Source organism: Globicephala melas, chromosome 16 (assembly GCF_963455315.2).
Source record: "Globicephala melas chromosome 16, mGloMel1.2, whole genome shotgun sequence".
Lineage (NCBI taxonomy): Eukaryota > Metazoa > Chordata > Mammalia > Artiodactyla > Delphinidae > Globicephala > Globicephala melas.
In genome coordinates this window covers 13,608,965-13,632,768 of record NC_083329.1, presented here as the reverse complement: position 1 = coordinate 13,632,768, position 23,804 = coordinate 13,608,965, and the positions used below count along the sequence as shown (strand labels likewise).

Sequence of the window (23,804 nt, the reverse complement as noted above, 5' to 3'; positions counted from 1 at the left end):
AATTCAGTATGTGTGAAATACACGCACCATTTGTAGGTAGTTATGAAAACAAAGCATGAATCATACAGTCTTCCATGATGGTTTATTAGGTTATGGGGACTACTGGTACAGACATGACTCGCTAACCTGAAGATGATCCAAGATGGAGAAAGGAAATGGGGCAAAAATAGTTTTAAAAACTCTGACATTATTAATGTCATGAATTCTATAAATCTGCAGATAGGGTTATAGATTCATGTATTTATATATAGATTTACAGATATATAGACCGATCTACAGAAAGAAAATTTCATTTTCATAAATGAAAATAATTATGATTAAATTTGTCTCCTTTTTGCTATTTTTTAGAGAGGTAGTGGTAAAAATGAAGTTCAATGTAGGGTTTTTAGAAGGGTATTTTAACAAGTTAATAATTTTAAACGTTCCTTCAAGTTGGGTTCCATCGTGTTTCAGTAGCTATAAAAATATCTCAAAGAAAATTATAGATTCTCATTTTCTCTTTGAAATTGGTGATAAAATATCATGTACCTTAAAAGCTAGATACATTCAATTTCCTATTTCCTGTGAAAGGTAGGGAAAATGTAGAACACGTTTATATTGTTTTCAGAATATATGTTCTGTGGTGATCTCAACTCACTTCGAAGTCCATGAGAACGCTTTACCCGAGCTAGCTGAAGCAGAGGAATTAGAAAGGTCAGATGCCGTCAGCACTGCGGTGCGGTGGGTCAACGAAACCATCACCGAGGAGCTTCAGGGCTTAGCTCCTTCCAACCAGGCTGAGGTGGATCAGGTGCTCAGGTAAATTTCGCACTTTGAAATGTAAGTGTCCGGTATAACTATGTACCTCTTCTCTTTCCATTTCACCTGCCAATGAAATGGGTCTGTCATATCTATAGGGTACGATCAGGAAGTCAATTAAGAAGCATATGCTAAAGCAGCAAAATTTAGCATAAAATGTCGTTTTTCTTCTGAAAACCCTGTTATTAAAATTTTACTTTGTAAGGCTACATAAGGCCTTTTGGCCTCTTTTATGCATAGAGCTTTCCTAGGATTCAGTGAAAAGTTTCTCAGGAAAAGGATTAAGAATCCGGACGTCCTCCTTTCCCCCTCCCCACCTCCTCACATGCCCCCCTCGTCCATGAGCCTCTCTTATCCTTTTATATAGCCCAGTGGGCGATGCTTATGTTCTGACCTCCAGACACAACCAAGTCTTCCAGGTTTTGCCCATAGGTTGACTCTAAAATGTGAAAACCAAGGAACTGTTTACTAGGGCTATGTGAGCACTGTTCAGTGCCTAACCAAGTGTGGCTTAGTTACTTTTCCTTTTGTGTGGGTCCAACGCCACAACCCTCTTGGCCAAAGAAGGTCAACTGGATTCTCTTTCTCTAAGCTTCAACACTTGCTTAATTGTGCATAACTTCACATTTTAGTTTGCCTCAGAGTTGGATCATGACCTTATAAAAAACTTGTTTGAATAGTTTTTGGTTGCCTTACAGTTTTTGAATGCTATTCCACTTAGTCCTTTGTGTGTGTGTGTTATTTGCTATTTTTTTTTAGGTAATCTTTTTTTTTAATTTTTGAATTTTATTTTTTTATATAGCAGGTTCTTATTAGTTATCTGTTTTATACATATTAATGTATACATGTCAATCCCAATCTCCCAATTCATCACACCACCCGCCCCACTACTTTCCCCCCTTGGTGTTCCATACATTTGTTCTCTACATCTGTGTCTCTATTTCTGCCCTGCAAACCGGTTCATCTGTACCATTTTTCCAGGGTGTTATTTGCTATTAACACATCCTTCTTTTTTCCCAAGCTCTCAGTCATACCTTCTATTCTGTTACATTCCTTTTTTTCCTGGAGTTTTCCCTCCCAAATCTTCCATCTTGACTGGTTCCTCTTTAGGCCTACTAAAGAGATGCCATAAGACATCCCTTCATTGTTCTCCTGTTTCCTGGATCCCATGTCGTCCTCTTTCTTAAATTACCGGATTCCAACCTTTAAAAGTAAGGATGAGAAAAGGGTATTTGGGATGTAAATTTTTTGAGTTCTTACATGTGTGGAAATGTCAGTACTTTCCCTTTGTGGTTTACAGTTTAGCTGAGTACAGAGTTCTCATTTGAAATCAATTTCTCTCAGCACTTTAAAGGCACTGCCCCATTGGCATCTGACGCAAATCTGATTCCCATGTCTTTTTTTTTTTGGCCTGTTATTGTTGTTTTCTCTGTGGAAGGTTTTAGCCTCTGTTTATTCCGGGGAGCTGATATTTTTCATAGATGCACCTAAGCTGGATTTCCCAACAGTTTTCTTAATTGTTCATTTTAAGCACCCACCTCAAAAAGAAAAGAAAAAAAGTAAAGAAAAGAAAGAAAGAAAAGGAAGTCCTGCACATAGTGCTATATATTTCACTGTCTGTTCTTGCCTCATTTTTAGTCTGATGGTCATTTATTCAAAAAGAAAATCCAATAGCCCTTAATCAAATTATATCTTCAAATTTTACATTAAAAAATAACAAACAGGGCTCAGATAATTTTAAAAATGAGCACCTAAAATCTTTAAACATTTATTTCCAGGCCAAAATGATTTGCAGTTCTTGAACATAGTTTTATAACAGCATCATTTTTTAGTCTTGGAGATTGAAGCTGATTTGTTCTAAAGTAGCTTAAAAAGCAGAGCTAGCTACTGAAACATCTTGGGGTCGGCACTGAGACATGACCAAAATTACTAGTGATATTTCTCAAAATCTCATTGTAAGGTTGTACTTTCTTACCATTAAGGACATTCTTTGAAAGTAAAGTACAAGAAGATAAGGAGAGAAAAGAATTGGAAAAGAGCCTGGAAGACTCCACAGTGCCTACACCTTCACCTCTAACACCACCACTGCCTCCTCCACCTCCAGCCAAAAAAAAAGGACAAAAGCAAGGTCGGTGGCTTATCATCCTGCAGAACCATTAGTAACAAATGTGGAGGAAGAAAGGCTGAAACTTGGACTGCCTTTCCAAGTTCAAATCTCTCTGCTGCAGACCTAGGTTGGAGTCCCACCAGGTACCATCCATCCTCCACGCCACTTCCTTGCTTAAAGCTACTATGTGAGGTGGGCACGGTTTTCCCCCACCCCACCCTCCATTTTTATTTGTAAGATAAAAATATTTCTTACCCAGAGGTGAACACTTAGTAAACAGAGTGCACTGAACAGTGGCAATGCCCAAGGCAGGGAAGGGGAGGGTGGCCTGGAGACCTTTAACTGCTCCTCAGAATTCCCATTAGCTCCTCAGAAAGCCACTCCCTATTTTAAAGATTAATGATACCCTTTGATATGGAGAACCAACATTTCCTCAGTCATAGGTAATATAGTAATGAAACTTATTTTTGGAAGACCTTGCTATTTTAAGACAAATAATCTTAAATTTATCGTGGCCCTTTGTTCCATGCCTTCCAACATATGGCTAACCTCAGCTCCTCCAGTATGTTAATTCTGGAGCTGGTGCTAGAGCTGTTGTAACAGTGATTAGTGTGTCTGTCCAACTACAACATGCTCCTGGAGGACATGAGTCACGCCTCATCCAATTTAGCACTGCCAGCGCCTAGCACAATGCCGGGAACAAACTAAACGCCAGGTAAGTGTGGGTTCCATTAAATAAGAAAGCGCAAGAAGCACGGACCAAAGAGATCGTGAAGCCAAGGTCTCTTATTTCATAGATTTAGATACTGAGGACCAGAGAGGGGAGGAGAGTTGCCCAAGGCAGAAGAATCCTGTTAGACCAATCTTCTCCTGGAGGATGGGGATGACCACTACTGAATCATAGGCAGAGACTGCCAATAGGTGTTCATTTGGTGGTTTCTTTTGACTGATAGAACTCGGAACATAAGAAGGGAAGAAGTAGGAGGGGACAGTAATTTGCTAAACATTTAATATGTGCTGGGTGCTCACACATCTTATTCCACTTGTTTTACCTACCTGACTCAGGTCAGTAGCTGTGGGGAAGGAGAGGACAGGAGGAAAACTAGAGATTTATTATGGACATTGTGGTACCTGATCAGACAGGGTGGCTGAGAATATGTGAGAGTGAAAGATGGGTGAGGATTCTGGGTGGATGGTTAGATCTGGAAGGAAGTCCTCATAGAAAAGGGCATCCGTTTGGGGTGGGCAAGCAAGATACGTAGTTAGATATTCACATGAGATATTCAACACGAAGCTGGGTATGCAAGAGCGATGGTGGAACATAGGAAAACAGGATTTGGAATTCAAAGACCATCCAAATCCTCTCTCTATTCACTTTCTGTTAGGTATTGGGCAAGTCTTTGAACCTAAGCCCCCGTTTAGGTGAGATAACAATATCTGCCCCACAAGACTGTTGAAGGATTTAATACTGAATGTTCTAAAATTTCTTACGCAAAATCCATGGCTAAGGATTATTTGAGCATTAGGGTCAGACAGAAACTTCTCAGGGGTTGAAGTGGTGAATATTTTCTTGCCAGCCTCAGCTTTCAACCCTTCTTTATGCTGGGCCTTCACATCTATAAGTAAAGCATTAAAATATATATATAGTTTTATCATAGTCAAACTTTCTAGAAAGCAATCTTTTATCAATATTTTTTTCTTCAGGGAGGAAGGATACTCTTACAGAAAAACCAATTATACCCCCAGAACCTGTTGAACCCATACTCTGTGGCAGCATGGCCATAGGAGCTGTGTCACTGGCTGTTGCCAAAACCAGTGCCGTGCTGGGCAGTAATCCTCTATACTTAAATATTGCACTGCTGAAGCACCACCAGGTTAGTGCCCATTACATTCCTTTACAAGGACCCATGAGTATCTCGAGATGAATGAACCATGTTGCTCATTTCCCCTTGCTTTTCCCCTTTTTCAGGAGCAGCCGGCAAAGCTAACTATACCTCTCCTGATGGTATCTCTGGTCAGCTGTGGGAAGTCATCACCTGGCAAGCTGAATTTAATGAAAGAAGTGATTGGTATACCCCATCCTGGACTAACAGCTAAACAAGTACCTTACATTATCTCAAACTACCTTTTCTTAAAAAAAAAAAAAAACCTTCATCATCAATGAGTTTTTAGTGTATGTTCCTAAGGCTTATGACACCAAGGGAAAAGGAATTAAATATAAAATGAGAAAAAAAAATTAGGAAATTAGGGAAGTGGGACAAAAACAAGACCTCAAACACAAGAGAACCAAATTTAGACCACCTTGGATCTCCAGCTCATCACAACAGTGACTCATGCTCGCGGCTCACAGAGAAGCCACGGGCAAGTGATTTTGCAGGCCTTGATAGTGCTGGAAGGATATTCTTTGGGGAAACTGAGATTTTTTAATTTACTAGTCTATGCACTATGGCTGCAACGAGAGGAAGGTGGCACTTTCATAGCAGCCCTTCTGTTAAGTAGGAACTGCAGGGCCTAGCAGATTGCCCGGCACGTAAGAGAGGTTTAGTGCATGTTTATGGAATATGGAATGAAGGAATCCTAAGTGGCATCTTTACTACTCAGAGGTTTGTTAGTGTCTCATTGTTCTTCAGTGGCATGAATGAGTCAATACGCCTTTTTAAATCTTCATGAATTATTCTACCAATTAGGCATTCGGGAGAACTAAACATTCGTGTCCTATAGTGGATGTTTACAGGAAAAGTACGGGAAGCTCCATCCCCTCTGGTAGTCTATTGACTGATATTTTATCGAAGCTAGTGACAATCATTTGTTTAAATCTCAAGATAATTTCTTTATGATAAAGAATCCTTTTTTAAGGAGAATAGTCATTACCCACTCCTATCAATTTTGGAAGACTAGGATTGATATCTGGCTCACCATCTGTCAGATCACGTTCAGATCCTGGCGCCAGGATCTTTCCTTCAGTTAATATCTGCTGTTTAGGTACCAGAGCATTTGGCCTGCCATTCTTCATCTGTCTCCATATGCAGATCCCACCATCATCAGAATACATTTTTCTACTTTCTAAGTGACAGTGGATTTATACTAATTCAAACACTATCATGCAGAATCCCTTGATGACCTGTGACATGTATGGCAAGAAGGTTGGTCAGGAGACCATGAAAGAGAATGAAGTTAACTTGATCCAACCAACCGAACCAATCAGTTCTGAACAATGAAGAGAGGATAATGAGGAAGAAAAACCTCTCATTCATTTTCAACCAAATAAAGATTGAGGGTTGAAGATTAACATTTGATCTTCTGATTTTGTAGGCCATATGTAATTCACTAACCAGGATGCCATTATCAGGGACCCTACAGATTTTCTAAGTTAGAAATAGCCATGTGTGGTATAAGTTTTTATGTTTAAAATTCTAGACTGCAGTTGTGGAAGATCATGGTTATTCTACTTACAGGGTGTGGACATGCTTCTGGAAATTCAGAAACACATTAACCAAGCAATTGAAATGGTATGTAAAGAGAATCTATGGAATCTAATAACTGATGCTTATATACCTTCTAGTAACCAAATTATAGTTCATTATGCAACAAAATCAATATTGTTGTTACAGATATGAAAGCATATTAATTTTCTTTGGGTTTCCCATATGAGCCAAGCTTATACATTCCCTCATTGCCTATGGGTCCAGTTTCTAATGGAACTTAACAATCTTCTTTTGATTTCTGAGGCAGCTGGCCCTACGCTAAGATCATCCCTTTGGATTTGCAAAGAAAGAAAGGATCTGGCCCCTAGGATTAGCGAGAGGCAGTTTGGTATAATGGTTAAGGCGCAGTCACTTGTGCCTGCTTAGAATCCTGGTGTTGGGCAAACAAGCACCCTTGGCTGAGCAGCCCTTGAGGGGGAAAGTCACAGAGGCAGGATGAGGGGCAACTGTATGAGTCAGTGGGTTGTTCCGTCATATTCTAGCTGGGGTAATGCACAATGATGTGGCAGGGCTGAGGGACCCAATCCTTGTCTTTTATTTTAGAATAATACTGCATTTATAGAGAAGTTGCAGAGATAGTGCAGAGAGTTCCCAACTACCCCTCACCCAGTTTCCCCCAAGGTTAACAGGTTACATTACCATAGCGTATTGGTCAAAACTAAGAAATCAACATGCTACATTACTAATAACTAAACTTCAGACTTTATGTGAATTTCACTGGTTTTTCCACTAATGTCCTTCCTCTGTTCCAGGATCCAATCCAGGACCCAATATTTATTTAGTGTGAGGCTTTTAAGCTACATGATTAGGAAGCACTAGCTCCTTCCCCAGCAGGATGGGGGCTGAGATATAATCTCAGTACGACATAAAGGAACTTTGGCTCCAGTGCTATCTTGCCAGCACAGAATATGTGATGGGGGAGGGTGGTGGGGGCCCAAGCCCTACAGTTGATCAGAATTGCTTTAAGCACCAGCCTGGAGCCAGTTGTCGGGGTGCTTTTCAGGAAGACAACTGTTTTATGGGTGAAAAGATAGTGAAAAGATGCAGGATAACTTCTGTATTTGCATATACTGGAGAGTGTGTGTGAACCATGTTGCTTCTTGACAAACATGCCCCAGCTTATACAGCCAATGAATGCCGGGCATTAAAGTGCATCCTTTAACAGGTTAAATCCTTGTTACAGCATGCCACCAATACCCCAAACTATGGAAGCTTCTCTTTGGTAATTATCTTTGCTTTTAATGTCAGATGACATTACACACACCAGATTCACCAGATTTAATGACCATGGGCTGCTTCCAAAAGTCAAACCCATCCTGCCAGAGAAAGTGTTTGTACTGTGAGAATATTTAAAACAATATGTCGGGCCTTTAAAAGCAAATGCCACAGTGTGGTTATTCCTTAAGGACAAGGAGGGGACTTAACATCCTCCTGTAAAAAAAGAGTTCCTGCACACAGCAGGAGTCAGGACATGATGAGTGAATAATTACTTATATAAGTAGAAATGCATGAACATGTATATCCATACCTCATACATGTGACTGGAGGCAGAATGTAAGGATGAACTAAGGGGAACATGTGCCTGATTTTGAGAAACAGTTTGAGGTTTATGAAATTAAAGTGTGGCTGGCATCATCCGTGTGTGTGTGTGTGTGTGTGTGTGTGTGTGTGTGTGTGTGTGTGTGTGTGTGTGTGTGTGTGTGTGTGTGTGTGTGTGTGTGTGTGTGTGTGTCTGGCTCAACCCCACAGCAGTGGGCAGGCCAGAGGACCTGCAGCTCTGCTTGCTGCCACAGACGTGTCTGAAAATCCCGAGTGATATGTCTTTATCTTCTGTCTCTCAGTCCCCTCCTCCAAAACCAGAGACAAGAAAAAGTCAAAATGGAGGCAAAAGAGGTCAAGTAAGTAAATGTATTTGTTTACCATGCTTCTGTATGACAGTTCATTTCTATATTCCCTGCCCCTTTCCCTCTCCCAGTCATTTTGCTCCAGGACTGGTCTAACAAAAAATGGAAATCACACGGTGATACTGCTTCAAGGGGACTAAACCAGGCAACCCCCAGAGCTGGAATATAATTCTGCCCCCACCTCTCTGGCAACAGGCTGCCAAGCCATCACTGCTTGCAGTTGTCTGGCCAAGTGAAATCTCAGAGGGCTTGGAGAGGCTCTTATGACTAATAGGATTACATGGGAAACCCTCTAGGTGAAGTGCTGGGGAAGATGAATCTCTCTGAATACTAGCTCAAAGGCATATAGGATGTTTTGGCTTTTAATTTTAATACTACCAAAGAAAGAAAGAAAAGGCACAAAAAGATAGCAATTCCTTCATCTGGTCCCCCAAAAGCACTGAGGCACCATTTCAGATGAACCATTGCCAGAGCTCAGATTTTGCCAGGAGGGTCAGGCAAACAAGCCTGGTGAAAATGGGCTGCAGACCTCAGCCAGCTGCACTTGATCAGTCCATCACTTTGGTGACTGTGGGCGCTCTGACAGATACACCTGTTATATGCCTGACTTTCAGCATTATAGTTAGAACAACCAACAAGAACCCCGAAGATAATGCAAATGGATGAGGGTTGCTCACATGTGTGATATTTGCTCTGATAACCCTGCAATCACTGCCTGGATGTCAGGGACTTCAGGGTCCATTGAAGTCATCAGCAAGAAGGACTAGTAAAGGAAGGAGAGGACTTGGTGGAGATAAAAAGTTAAGTTCCTCTTTAAACTTGGGAGAGAGAAGAGAAATGTGTGAACAGATACAGCAGTAAGTAAAATCCTTGACAGGTGTGTATACTAGAACTGGACCTTGCAAGAGAGGCAGGGGCTGGTGAACAAGTAGCAAATCTCAGCTCTGTTCCCTTCATTCCAGCAGGTTGTCTGATGTATTCTGAGAAACTTAGACCAAGATCAGCCCTTCCTGAGATCAGCTTTACTACTCCCCCCACCTCCCCACCATTAGAAACAGGATAGATGATAGATTCTAGAGAGGCAGCCATACCAGAATTAGAGGCATGGACTACTAGAGGCTCAACTACCTGGATTAAAATCTGTTCCAAGTTACTCAACTCTCTCTTAAATAGGGATAATAATGGTACCTGCTTCATGGGATTGATGTAAGGAGTAAATGTATTTACTTTATGTAAAGTGTTTAGAATGGTACCTGGCATTTAGTAAGCACCAAATAAGTGATGCTTTCATAGTTTTGAAGACTCCGTAATGAAACTCCTTAACTGACACACAAAAATTTCCCCAACTATTCCTTTGCCAAATAAAAGGTTCCTCTCACTGACATTAAAAATGTTGGATGGTTCTTATACTTAACGAGTACTATCATCAGTAAAAATAGGATATTTATACCTACTTTCATGTTTGCTCTTGAGACTGGTATACACACACACACACACACACACACACACACACACACACACACACACCCCTTCAACTTACGTTAAAATTGCATAGTGACAATTTATGATGAGGGCACGTCAAGGCTGACCTTGCAATCGAAGCCTATGGCTGCCTTTCCCCTGAGCTCATTTGGGTCCTCAAATCTTCTTCCACTGCAATGCATCCTCAGTGCTACATCCTTTTAGCTGAAGTCTTCAATCCCTTTTAAAATAAAACTTTTCCTGAAGGAGAGTTAAATTTTTAAGTTTTAACACTTATAATCTTCTAAAGGAAAATGGAACATAGGAAAGAGCAGGTTTGGAGGAAGAAGGGACAGGCAGGACAGACATTTACAGGGACAGCCTGTAGAGTCACCAACCTGGTGGTTATGGCTCAGGTGAGCCTGTGTACAATGATAGAGCCAATAAAGAGATAATAACATGGGCAACTAAAGAGAGCAAAGTGTATTCCTAGGTCAAACTTGAAAACCGTGGGAGTAAGAAAATTATTCCCAGGTACTGCAGGACAATCATCTGCCCGAAAATATGCAGAGATGAGTGGGAACTAGGGGCAGGATTAATCGAGAATCAGAGGACCCCGTGTTTGGAGAGCTGTGTCTGTTACAAATTGCCAGCCACTGGAAGCCCCAAGAACCTTAATGTGCTCTATTTACGTGCATGATTTTCTTGATCCTGAAGCAGCAGATCACCGGCAAGATGTCCCATCTTGGCTGTTTAACCATTAATTATGACACCATAGAGCAGCCACTGCTCCTAATACAAGGAATCTGTGCGAACCTGGGGCTAGAAATGGGAACGAATCTCCACCTAGCCATCAACTGTGCTGCACATGAACTGATGGACTATGTAAGTTTCCACTCCAGAACATTTACTTTTTGTTGCAGTCTCATTGTTTTTAAATTAGAACTCAAAAGAAGAGCCTATCTGTACGTATTTCCAAAGAAATCCTACTTTTTAAGTTAGTACCATGGGAGGGGTCCAAATATACTGGAGTTGAGAAAGGTAAGTTAACTAATGACCAGACAATAACATAACCATATAACTTTAAAAATTAACAGAAATGTCACCATAATTATATATAGAAATTCTGTAATAAAAATGTCTAAAATGGATTGCTTACATTGAAATCATGAGAACTATTAAAAATAATTTAACAAACTGGTATGTTCTGCAGAGTACATTCATTTGGTTGGTGAATGCTGAATTGGTCAAGCATAAAAAGTGGCTCAGTTGTAACTATGACTTGATAAGCCCTTCTAGACATGTGGTTCTTCGAGTTTCTGCTGGTGATTCACTTTTTTTTTTTTGAATTTTATTTTATTTATTTTTTTATACAGCAGGTTCTTATCAGTTACCTATTTTGTACATATTAGTGTATACATGTCAATCCCAATCTCCTAATTCATCACACTACCACCACCCCGCCATTTTTCCCCCCTTGGTGTCCATACATTTCTTCTCGACATCTGTGTCTCTATTTCCGCCTTGAAAACTGGTTCATCTGTACCATTTTTCTAGATTCCACATATATGTGTTAATATACGATATTTGTTTTTCTCTTTCTGACTTACTTCACTCAGTATGACAGACTCTAGGTCCATCCACATCTCTACAAATGACCCAATTTCGTTGCTTTTTATGGCTGAGTAATATTCCATTGTATATATTTACCACATCTTCTTTATCCATTCATCTGTCGATGGGCATTTAGGTTGCTTCCGTGACCTGGCTATTGTAAATAGTGCTGAAGTGAACATTGGGGTGCATGTCTCTTTTTTTTTTTTGCGATACGCGGGCCTCTCACTGCTGTGGCCTCTCCCGTTGCGGAGCACAGGCTCTGGACGCGCAGGCTCAGTGGCCGTGGCTCACGGGCCCAGCCGCTCTGTGGCATGTGGGATCTTCCCAGACCGGGGCACGAACCCGGGTCCCCTGTATCGGCAGGCGGACTCTCAACCACTGCGCCAACAGGGAAGCCCTGCATGTGTCTTTTTGAATTATGGTTTTCTCTGGGTATATGCCCAGTAGTGGGATTGCTGGATCATATGGTAATTCTATTTTTAGTTTTTTAAGGAACCTCCATACTGTTCTCCATAGTGGCTGTACCAATTTACATTCCCACCAATAATGCAAGAGGGTTCCCTTTTCTCCACACCTTCTCCAGCATTTGTTGTTTGTAGATTTTCTGATGATGCCCATTCTAACTGGTGTGAGGTGATACCTCATTGTAGTTTTGATTTGCATTCTCTAATAATTAGTGATGTTGACCAGCTTTTCATGTGATTCTTGGCCATCTGTATGTCTTCTTTGGAGAAATGTCTATTTAGCTTTTCTGCCCATTTTGGATTGGGTTGTTTGTTTTTTTAATATTGAGCTGCATGAGGTGTTTATATATTTTGGAGATTAATCCTTTGTCTGTTGATTTGTTTGCAAATATTTTCTCCCATTCTGAGTGTTGTCTTTTCGTCGTGTTTGTAGTTTCCTTTTCTTTGCAAAAGCTTTTAAGTTTCATTAGGTCCCATTTGTTTATTTTTGGTTTTATTTCCATTTCTCTAGGAGGTGGATCAAAGATCTTGCTGGGCTTCCCTGGTGGCACAGTGGTTGAGAGTCCGCCTGCCGATGCAGGGGACACGGGTTTGTGCCCCAGTCCGGGAAGATCCCACATGTCACAGAGCGGCTGGGCCCGTGAGCCATGGCCACTGAGCCTGCGCATCTGGCGCCTGTGCTCCGCAACGGAGAGGCCACAACAGTGAGAGGCCCGCGTTAAAAAAAAAAAAAAAATCTTGCTGTGATTTATGTCAAAGAGTGTTCTTCCTATGTTTTCCTCTGAGAGTTTTATAGTGTCCAGCCTTACATTTAGGTTTCTAATCCATTTTGAGTTTATTTTTGTGTATGGTGTTAGGGAGTGTTCTAATTTCATTCTTTTGCATGTAGCTGTCCAGTTGCCCCAGCACCACTTATTGAAGAGACTGTCTTTTCCCAATTGTATATCCTTTCCTCCTTTGTCATAGATTAGTTGACCATAGGTGCGTGGGTTTATCTCTGGGCTTTCTATCCTGTTCCATTGATCTCTATTTCTATTTTTGTGCCAGTATCATGCTGTCTTGATTACTGTAGCTTTGTAGTATAGTTTGAAGTCAGGGAGTCTGATTCCTCCAGCTCTGTTTTTTTTCCCTCAAGACTGCTTTGGCTATTCAGGGTCTTTTGTGTCTCCATACAGATTTTAAGATTTTTTTGTTCTAGTTCTGTAAAAAATGACATTAGTAATTTGATAGGGATTGCATTGAATCTGTAGATTGCTTTGGGTAGTATAGTCATTTTCACAATATTGCTTCTTCCAATCCAAGAACATGGTATATCTCTCCATCTGTTTGTTTGTATCATCTTTAATATCCTTCATCAGTGTGTTATAGTTTTCTGCATACAGGTCTTTTGTTTCCCTAGGAAGGTTTATTCCTAGGTATTTTATTCTTTTTGTTGCAATGGAAAATGGGAGTGTTTCCTTAATTTCTCTTTCAGATTTTTCATCAGTGTATAGGAATGCAAGAGATTTCTGTGCATTAATTTTGTATCCTGCAACTTTACCAAATTCATTGATTAGCTCTAGTAGTTTTCTGGTGGCCTCTTTACGATTCTCTATGTATAGTATCATGTCATCTGCAAACAGTGACAGTTTTACTTCTTCTTTTCCAATGTGTATTCCTTTTATTTCTTTTTCTTCTCTGATTGCCGTGGCTAGGACTTCCAAAGCTATGTTGAATAATAGTGGTGAGAGTGGACATCCTTGTCTCATTCCTGATCTTAGAGGAAATGCTTTCAGTTTTTCACCATTGAGAATGATGTTTGCTGTGGGTTTGTCATACATGGCCTTTATTATGTTGAGGTAAGTTCCCTCTATGCCCACTTTCTGGAGAGTTTTTATCATAAATGGGTGTTGAATTTTGTCGAAAGCTTTTTCTGCATCTATTGAGATGATCATATGGTTTTTATTCTTCAATTTGTTAATATGGTGTATCACATTGATTGATTTGCGTATATTGAAGAATCCTTGCATCCCTGGGATAAATTCCACTTGATCATGGTGTATGATCCTTTTAATGTGTTGTTGGATTCTGTTTGCTAGTATTTTGTTGAGGATTTTTGCATCTATATTCATCAGTGATATTGATCTGTAATTTTCTTTTTTTGTAGTATCTTTGTCTGGTTTTGGTATCAGGGTGATGGGGGCCTCATAGAATGAGTTTGAGAGTGTTCCTTACTCTGCAATTTTTGGGAAGAGTTTGAGAAGAATGGGTGTTAGTTATTCTCTAAATGTTTGACAGAATTCACCTGTGAAGCCATCTGGTCCTGGGCTTTTGTTTGTTGCAAGATTTTTAATCACAGTTTCAATTTCATTACTTGTGATTGGTCTGTTCATATTTTCTGTTTCTTCCTGGTTCAGTCTTGGAAGGTTATACCTTTCTAAGAATTCGTCCATTTCTTCCAGGTTGTCCATTTTATTGGCATAGAGTTGCTTGTAGTAGTCTCTTAGGATGCTTTGTATTTCTGCGGTTTCTGTTGTAACTTCTCCTTTTTCACTTCTAATTTTATTGATTTGAGTCCTCTTCCTTTTTTTCTTGATAAGTCTGGCTAATGGGTTATCAATTTTGTTTATCTTCTTAAAGAACCGGCTTTTAGTTTTATTGATCTTTGCTATTGTTTTCTTTGTTTCTATTTCTTTTATTTCTGCTCTGATCTTTATGATTTCTTTCCTTCTGCTAACTTTGGGTTTTGTTTGTTCTTCTTTCTCTAGTTCCCTTAGGTGTAAGGTTAGATTGTTTATTTGAGATTTTTGTTGTTTCTTGAGGTTGGCTTGTATTGCTATAAACTTCCCTCTTAGAACTGCTTTTGCTGCATCCCATAGGTTTTGGATCATTGTGTTTTTGTTGTCATTTGTCTCTAGGTATTTTTTGATTTCCTCTTTGATTTCTTCAGTGATCTCTTGGTTATTTAGTAACGTACTGTTTAGCCTCCATGTGTTTGTGTTTTTTACATTTTTTTCCCTGTAACTGATTTCTAATCTCATAGCATTGTGGTCAAAAAAGATGCTTGATATGATTTTAGTTTTCTTAAATTTACTGAGGCTTGATTTGTGACCCAAGATGTGATCTATCCTGGAGAATGTTCTGTGCGCACTTGAGAAGAAAGTGTTATCTGCATTTTTTGGATGGAATGTCCTAAAAATATCAATGAAATCTATCTGGTCTATTGTGTCATTTAAAGCTTGTTTCCTTATTAATTTTCTGTTTGGATGATCTGTCCATTGGTGTAAGTGAGGTGTTAAAGTCCCCCACAATTATTGTGTTTCTGTTGATTTCCTCTTTTATAGCTGTTAGCAGTTGCCTTATGTATTGAGGTGCTCCTATGTTGGGTGCATCTATAGTTATAATTGTCATATCTTCTTCTTGGATTGATCCCTTGATCATTATGTAGTGTCCTTCCTTGTCTCTTGTAACATTCTTTAAAGTCTATTTTATCTGATATGAGTATTGCTGCTCCAGCTTTCTTTTGATTTCCATTTGCATGGAATATCTTTTTCCATCCCCTCACTTTCAGTCTGTATGTGTCCCTAGGTCTGAAGTGGGTCTCTTGTAGACAGCATATATATGGGTTTTGTTTTGTTTTGTTTTTTTGCGGTACACGGGCCTCTCACTGTTGCGGCTTCTCCCGTTGCAGAGCACAGGCTCCAGACGCACAGGCTCAGTGGCCATGGCTCACGGGCCCAGCCTCTCCACGGCATGTGGGTCCCCCCGGACCGGGGCATGAACCCGCATCCCCCCACATCAGCAGGCGGGCCCTCAACCACTGCGTCACCAGGGAAGCCCTGGGTCGTGTTTTTGTATGCATTCAGCAAGCCTGTGTCTTTTGGTTGGAGCATTTAATCCATTCACGTTTAAGGTAATTATCGATATGTATGTTCCTATTACCATTTTCTTAATTGTAATGGGTTTGTTTTTGTAGGTCCTTTTCTTCTCTTGTGTTTCCCACTTAGAGAAGTTCCTTTAGTATTTAGTGTAGAGCTGGTTTGGTGGTGCTGAAGTCTCTTAGCGTTTGCTTGTCTGTAAAGCTTTTGATGTCTCCATTGAATCTGAATGAGATCCTTGCCGGGTAGAGTAATCTTGGTTGTAGGTTCTTCCCTTTCATCACTTTAAATATGTCATGCCACTCTCTCCTGGCTTGTAGAGTTTCTGCTGAGAAATCCTCTGTTAACCTGATGGGAGTTCCCTTGTATGTTATTTGTCATTTTTCTCTTGTTGCTTTCAGTAATTTTTCTTTGTCTTTAATTTTTGCCAATTTGATTACTATGTGTCTCGGCATGTTTCTCCTTGGGTTTATCCTGCCTGGGACTCTCTGTGCTTCCTGGACTTGGGTGGCTATTTCCTTTCCCATGTTAGGGAAGTTTTTGACTATAATCTCTTCAAATATTTTCTCAGGTCTCTTCTCTCTCTTCTCCTTCTGGGACCCCTATAACGTGAATGGTGTTTAATGTTGTCCCAGAGGTCTCTTAGGGTGTCTTCATTTCTTTTCATTCTTTTTTCTTTATTCTGTTCTGCAGCAGTGAATTCCACCATTCTGTCTTCCAGGTCACTTATCCGTTCTTCTGCCTCAGTTATTCTGCTATTGATTCCTTCTAGTGTATTTTTCATTTCAGTTATTGTAGTGTTCATCTCTGTTTGTTCTTTAATTCTTCTAGGTCTTTGTTAAACATTTCTTGCATCCTCTCGATCTTTGCCTCCATTCTTTTTCTGAGGTCCTGGATCGTCTTCACTATCATTATTCTGAATTCTTTTTCTGGAAAGCATATCTCCACTTCATTTAGTTGTTTTTAGGGGTTTTATCTTGTTCCTTCATCTGGTACATAGCCCTCTGCCTTTTCATCTTGTCTATGTTTCTATGAATGTGGTTTTTGTTCCACAGGCTGCAGGATTATAGTTCTTCTTGCTTCTGCTGTCTGCCCTCTCTCAAATTTTAAATATAAAAGTATTTCTAAGTTATTGAAGTTTTTGGAGAATAATTAATAATAGTAATTAATGTCAAATTCAGGGCACATGACCAAATACGATTCCACTTTAATTTGTGATTCTTTTAACTTCAAAGGAAATCTTGAATAGTATATAAGAAAACTAAGTTTCAGCTGACTTTTAAAAGTTTTTACTTTCCTAAAGAAACTGAGCGCATAAAGGAATATTTAATGTAATTTCGTATTCGTCACATAATCATTGGTTCCTAGGCATACCAGTAAGAGAAATAATTGCATGTTTTCATCAGCAACGTATACCAAGAACTATGAAAATACTGACTGCTAGTGTTAACTAGAATGGGTATTTATTGCTTATATTCAGTAAAATGCTTTAGCTTGATATCAGATAATTCTTACAGTGTTAGTTCAAAATCATTATCACTTCCTCTCTGACAAGATAGGATTGCATATGTTTTGCAGTATAGAAACTGAGAGTTCTTGCTGCTATATTTTATGTGAAAAGACGCATAGAATCTTTTCAATGATGGACTTATTAGGAGCCTGCTTAATTCCAATGGAATCCATTCTATTAGCAGCAACAGGAAGGCATTAATAAATCAAAGAGCCATTCTGGTCCATTCCACCTCCCTCCCAGTACCTAAGTATCCCAGGTGCCATCCCTGGATACAGACTTGGACTGGACATAAGGGTGCTGTGTTTACAGAGACTACACTAGATCCTCCAGCTTTGTTTACTCCTATGCTTAATGACTTGGGGGTGTTCTAGACTTCAAATGAATGGGTTGCACTAGAACTCCACTTTCAAAACAATATTGTTACTACTAGAACTTGCATGCTTGCCTTCATGTAAACCTCTTTACATTTCATGTTGGTTGTTAGTATCTCAAAAGCTTAGCCCCGCTTTCAAATTTTAGAATATTTACAGTAAACAAGCTATTCATTCACTGTGAGCTGAACGATGGTATTTCTAGTGAGTAGGCAGGTCTGCATTGCTATTCTGTTTATGAATTTATGTTATTGCCCATCTATCCAAGCAGTATCTGGCACCACGTTACAAAACTTAAATAAGAAATCACTCCCCTCCTACTCTTTACTCGTTTTTTTTGTGCAGAAGGCTTCATCTGAAGTCAGTGGGAAATCTATGGGGCATCCAGAGGAATGCTGACTTGATTTTCCCAGGTTGACATTTAACATATATTTAAAGTAAAATGCATAGATTTCTCAGGTGAATGTGGCCTGGAAATAATCTGTTTGCAGTCTTTTATATGAAATGAATGAAAATGAATTTGAATCACATCTTTAATGTTTGCAGAATTCATCATTTATCCTTTAATATCTTCCTTATACTTATCAGAGTAAAGGAAAGTATGAAGTGATGATGGGAACCTACAAAAATGCAGCTGAGATGGTTGACCTGTATGTGGAGCTGATCAACAAGTTCCCTTCAATTATTGCCTTAATTGATCCTTTCAGGAAGGAGGTAACAGGATTCAACTTGAATTTTATAATAAAACAGAATAAAAGATTTCTTTTGGATCTGTAGATTTGAAATGTGTTGTAATTTGGGCTGGGGCTGAGTTGCTTTATTTTGGCATTTTTGAGAAAAGGCACTTACTAAGCAAATGAATAGCAGAAACACACAGGAGTGTGCCTGTCTATGGAATGAAACAAGTATCTCCCAGCACTTCAGGAATACCTGGGTATTTACAAGCAGCCTAACTGATGGCAGGCGAGCCCAATGTGCTAGCGGGTGTTTCAATAGGTTAATCACATATCATTTCCAAGTGCTCATGGAAACAGGACTTCAACTAGGCCAAATGTTTTTTAAACCTAAATCCAGTTACTATGCATGCATAGAAGTTACAAAGCCATATTTTTAAAAGGTGTGAGATATTGAGGTTTCTGATTTATTCACACTAATGCACCTAATGCATTTTTTCACACTAATGCAGGGTTGTTTATGTGCCATAGAACTCTCTCTTCCTAACCCACTTAAACTTCAAAACTTACATTCTTGATTTTATGAATTTGAGAACCATTAGATATAGTGAGCAGGTACCCTCTTTGAGACAACTCACCTATTTAAATTTGAGGGACAAAGAGAATGCTGGATCTTACTGGAGCCCCAGGCTCTCTCAGTCCCATCTTTCCTTTCACAGACTGTGCTACACCCCAGCACTTGTGGAAGATGCTGAGCCTAGTTCTTTAATCTTGCCAGACCTATCTTCTGCTTCTTGTCCCAAGGCTCTGGCCACAGCTCTTTTTAATGCGATAAGATGTACCTGCATGGTCTGTTCTAATGGGACAGGTTGAAATCTGGTACAATGGCTGGGAAGACTGTATATTACTATTTAAATAATGAGCATTTCATTTGGTGGTCTCACCAATAAAAAATAAGGGTGTTGGGAATGAGGGTCTACATCCCCACAGGCTCATTTCCTTCAGTTTCCTTTTTACCAGAAATAACACTAAAATCTCCTAACCAGCCAGTCTTCAGCAGCATCATGGATAACACAGTGGGTAGGAAGAGGCTGTGCTTGAACGACATCAGAATTAATGTGGAGAATAGCATTTAATGTGTATTAACATTTTATTCACTAGATCTTCAAGCTCAAATTTAATCACTCTAAGTTTCTGTTCCATGAAGCTTGTTAATTTGTGTGGCTGTGGTATGGGCAACATGAAGCCGCAGATGCAAACAAACCAAGCCCCCCACCCCTGTTTTGTGTGTCTCAGAAAGGTGTGTAACTGATTACGTGCTGTATGATTCCTGTCGTTTTGTGGTGATGTCCCCTACGTTGTAATGATCAGTTCTTAAATATTTACCCAGGACTCTGAACAGTGGGACAGCACCTACAATGCTCTTGGCTCCAAGTGTTACATAATTGCAGGCACCGCATCCAAAAGCATCTCTAAACTTCTAGAGGATGGGAACGTCGGCATCCTCAGATGCAGCGGGCTGATCGTAAAACACACAAATCAAACTACGATGTCCGACTTGGTGGAAATGACCAATCTTATTGACAGTGAGTAAAAGTATAGCTCTGAAAGACTCATAATGAACTTAAATATGCAGTATATCAGTTAATAAAAAGCATGGAATAAATCTTGGAAGAAAAAAACACCCCAACCATTTGTGAGTGATTCGGTACTGGAAAACAAAACGCAGCTTACTACTGATTCACTTCATAATGTTCCAGTAACAGCCCTGCCCGGGGGCGCTCCCCTTCAGGGAGGGCTACTGCAAACAGGTGGCTGAGGCCACAGCCCTCTCAGCTTCACAAGACACCACAGTGATTTTTTTTTCAATCACTAGCCCACAATGGCTTTTTTTCAACTCCTCAAAAGTTTCAAACTTTTTACAGCCTTGAGGTCTTTGAACATGCTGTTCCTTCGGCCTAGAATGCTTTGCCCTGTACCATTTAGTTGGCTAGCTATTCCTTCAGGTCTTTTTCCTTAAATGAAACCTCTTCAGGTCTACATGCCTTCCCTGACTTCCCCCACCCCTCACTGGTTGCTCTGAACCTTTCTTATCCTATATTTTCAATTATAGTACTGTTCACAATTACTTGTAGGCTATTTAACGTCTGGTATCCTCCACTAGACTGTAAACTCCCAGGAGTTCATGGGAGTTTTGTTCACTTATGCACAGGGCCTGAAACATGCATATCGTGAGTGGGTCTCAGGAACTAGGCAGCAGGCTGGTCTCAGACCTGGAGCAGGACTCAGAGCGAGCCTGGCAGCCAAGGGCCTGGGCTGGTGCCAGAGGATGGAATGAAATGCCTGTAGTCCCTTAGCATGCAGGCTGCCCTGGTCTACGGCCCAGACAGGGTGGCGTGCAGGTGGTGGATGGAATGCCCCAAGGCCTGGTCTTTCCTCCTGGGCCTACCTCTCAAGCAGCCATTCTGTCATCCACTCCAGATAGCTGCTGTAACTCCTGCCTGTAAGACACAACTCTGTCACCATAGGAAGAACTTTGGCTTTGCAGTCTTGTAGACTGTGCAAATTTTAAGGGGTTTTGAGATCTTCAAGTGATTGATTAAATACTATCAGCACTGCTTTCCTAATAAGTTAACATTCAGAACGACAGATTCCTTTGAATAAAATTTTACATGAATTGTGAAATCCATTATTTCGGCATATGATGGCCTTGCACTTACTGTATATTTTGACTCAAAGATGCACATTGAACATGATTGACCTTGAATTGTGTCTTACAGCTTAGAAATGCATCAGTCTAATTTGAGCATTTTCCCTCTACAGTGGTAATAATGGTGCCTCTTACAATTTATGGTATGTTAAATTTGATGAAACATGGCATTCATTTAGTATTTATCATCTAAACTACTGCAAAGGGGTAAACAAATAAAATCAGGGTAGTAAAAATGCAAACGTTTGGGTTAGAATTCTCAGGTGGTCAAATAATTGACTTCGCAGTTTTAAATCTCTGGCAAATTTTAAATTTTGATCCCAGAGGCTCATATATTTGATGATTGTTTCCATACGATCTAAAACTGAAAAGAATTCCTCTGCTCATAGGTAAGAAGCACATCGCTGTCTTTGGAAGTGCAGAAGGAGAGTCGTCTGATGACAGCCTTGTCGATTTGGTAAGTGCTGAAAACCGGTCAATTGCAGAATTGCCAAGACACTGCTTTTATCCCGAATTGGTATTTCAGAGAAAGGCGGTCTGGGGCAGAGAAAGTCATGTAACCTTTTATGAAACAGACTTGCTTCCTCCCAGAGAGCTAATCTTTGAACTTTTAAAAAGAAGAAAAATTGAAGTCCTGGTAAAATGATGAGCACACTTAAATGGCTGGGGTGTGCACGTGCAATCTTACCTCCTAAAATGAAGTAAGGAAGGCCAGAATGCTCTTAGATAAAAATCAGCATGCTTACATGACTAGTAGAGCATCTGATGTACAGTCACACTATCTCTCTACCTTTGACACTTTCAGCTTACAAGCAGGCCACTTTACTCATGTAACAAAATGAGAAATTAATTTAATGAGAGCAAAAACAAAACAGCACACAGGGGCAGTGTCCTTTCTCCCTAAAGAACTGTTTTTAGTTTAGCAAAATATGACTCCATTTAAAATAAGCTGTTCCCTCACCTCTTTAGGCCGTTGGACTTGGTGTCCGGTTTATCAAGTTGGGAGGTCTTTCTCGTGGCGAACGGGTGACTAAGTACAATCGCCTCTTTACTATAGAGGAAGAACTTGTCCAGAATGGAACACTGGGTATGTGCTGCTTTCTTGCTTAGTTTCACTTAGCCATGAATAAGAGAACAAAGATTGGGAGATGGGGGAATAGAAGTCTCTCGGCAGGAGGGCAGGGAAATCCAAAGACTATAAATAAGTGCTGACAAAACTAGGATGGCATTTGCCACGTGTATTGTTTTCTTAATGGATTATCTGTTTACCTGAATGTTTAAAACTCTAGCCCTAATCTTGATGAATAGGCTGTGTGATGCTTTTCAATAGACTTAATTGATTGGAATTTCCAAGCCTACCTTTTGTTATGGTCCAAATTATACTTAAGGTTTTTCTGCACAGCCCAGGAAAGTTAAAGGTGGATGTTTTCCTGGTGGTTCTTGGCAACAACTCGTTTTACTCAAGTAAATAGCATGTTAATTTAATGTACCTTGGAAAGGCTATGGTCTCAAGAGAGATGAACCAATCATTTACGACATCAAACTTTGTAAATCTGCATGGGTAGAAGCACCTTATGTACTGGCTAATTGGAGAGCAACACCCCAAATATACATTTTTACTCTATATATTACTGACTGATAGCCAAAACAAAGCATGCAAAGACATTTAAAGAGACCAATAGTTGTCTCTGAAATTCTGAAACTATTTTGTATTTTAAAATAGAATTGATATACTGCAAAAAAGTATGTTAATTAAGCAGTGCTGACATACTTGTATACCATAAATGAAACTATTAAATGAGATAGATGTATTATAGAATGTATTGTGGAACATACCGATTATTAAATATGAAAGCAAGGAAGTACTATTTTGTGACTAATAGGAATTTCTTTAAAAGCGACCAAGAGAAATAGTAATTATTAATTTGTCACGTTTAACATAGGTAATGACCTTGTTTTCTAGAAAACGAAGATATAATTGGGAGACTATTTCTAAGTCATGCGAGGGCAGTCAAAATTTACTTTGTATTGTTTAGTGTGTAACAGTCAAAAGTTACTTTGTATTGTTTAGTGTGTAACATGAAGGCTTGTTTTTTCAAATAGGTAAAATTATACTGTTCCTACATATCAGTCTGATTTTTTGTCATCCTGACTTGTGGAAGCTTTAGGTTCCTTCAGTGACCTATCACATTTCCAGCCAGACTTCACCACGAGGGAAACAGCTGCTTCAGGGCATCAAAAAGGACTCTAGTGACTGGAGGCCCAGCCCCTCCCTGGTGACAGTGCCAGCCCCTGAGCATTCCGGAATGGATTAACAGATTAATGAGGATTTCGCTGACATTGGCAGTGGTCAATAAATATGAAGGGGACCAAAAAACTGGAAAACCAAATCACTGCACTGAGAGATTGAGTAGGAAATCTTGTCAGAAGCTCAGTCATTAAATCACTCTCCCTGCCCAGAAACACGTGGAACCTGACTGGAATAGTCTTAAGTCCTCAGTGGTTTACCTTGGAATAGTTAGTTGGCAATGGTCTGTCTCACGCAGAGTACCAGCCTTTCCTCTAGTTCATCTTCCTCTTATCCTTTGCTGCTCAGCCTCTTCCCAAAGTCTGCTGTAAACCAAATGTTCCAGAATGTTGTCTAAGGGTACACTGCAAACTCAAGTGTATTGCAGTTAATGTATAAACAATGACATGCCCACTTTAAGGTGGTTCTACAATCCTTCCTAATGGTGATGTGACACCTCTGGACAGTTCTAAAGATGATCTCCTTTAAATCATGTAACAAAGAACGTCAAAATTGGCACCACTGGATTAGACAGTAAAACTTATTGTTGTTTTTA

At 39.9% G+C, this 23,804-nt stretch overlaps 1 protein-coding gene and 1 long non-coding RNA gene across 6 annotated transcripts in view; one reads left to right on the top strand and one right to left on the bottom strand.

The window, feature by feature from the left end:
• ENO4 (enolase 4) overlaps positions 1–23,804 on the top strand; it is a 28,018-nt gene that overhangs the window by 3,900 nt on the left and 314 nt on the right. For 3 of the 5 annotated variants that reach the window (XM_030839383.3, XM_060286358.2, XM_060286359.2), the window contains 11 exons: positions 608–798; positions 2,781–2,926; positions 4,610–4,779; positions 4,875–5,006; positions 6,361–6,414; positions 8,232–8,288; positions 10,473–10,640; positions 18,166–18,291; positions 19,642–19,837; positions 21,351–21,418; positions 21,931–22,048. In XM_030839383.3, coding sequence (XP_030695243.1) covers positions 608–798; positions 2,781–2,926; positions 4,610–4,779; positions 4,875–5,006; positions 6,361–6,414; positions 8,232–8,288; positions 10,473–10,640; positions 18,166–18,291; positions 19,642–19,837; positions 21,351–21,418; positions 21,931–22,048 — 1,426 coding nt within the window. Of the gene's footprint in view, positions 1–607; positions 799–2,780; positions 2,927–4,609; positions 4,780–4,874; positions 5,007–6,360; positions 6,415–8,231; positions 8,289–10,472; positions 10,641–18,165; positions 18,292–19,641; positions 19,838–21,350; positions 21,419–21,930; positions 22,049–23,123; positions 23,800–23,804 lie in introns of those variants that run through there. The other 2 variants (XM_060286357.1, XM_030839384.3) reach the window with 2 other exon arrangements.
• Positions 94–23,733, bottom strand: LOC115843418 (uncharacterized). The gene is made up of 3 exons (XR_009559343.1): positions 23,470–23,733; positions 1,833–2,001; positions 94–864 (listed from the first exon to the last, which is right to left on the bottom strand). It is a non-coding gene; the product is annotated as an uncharacterized lncRNA (long non-coding RNA).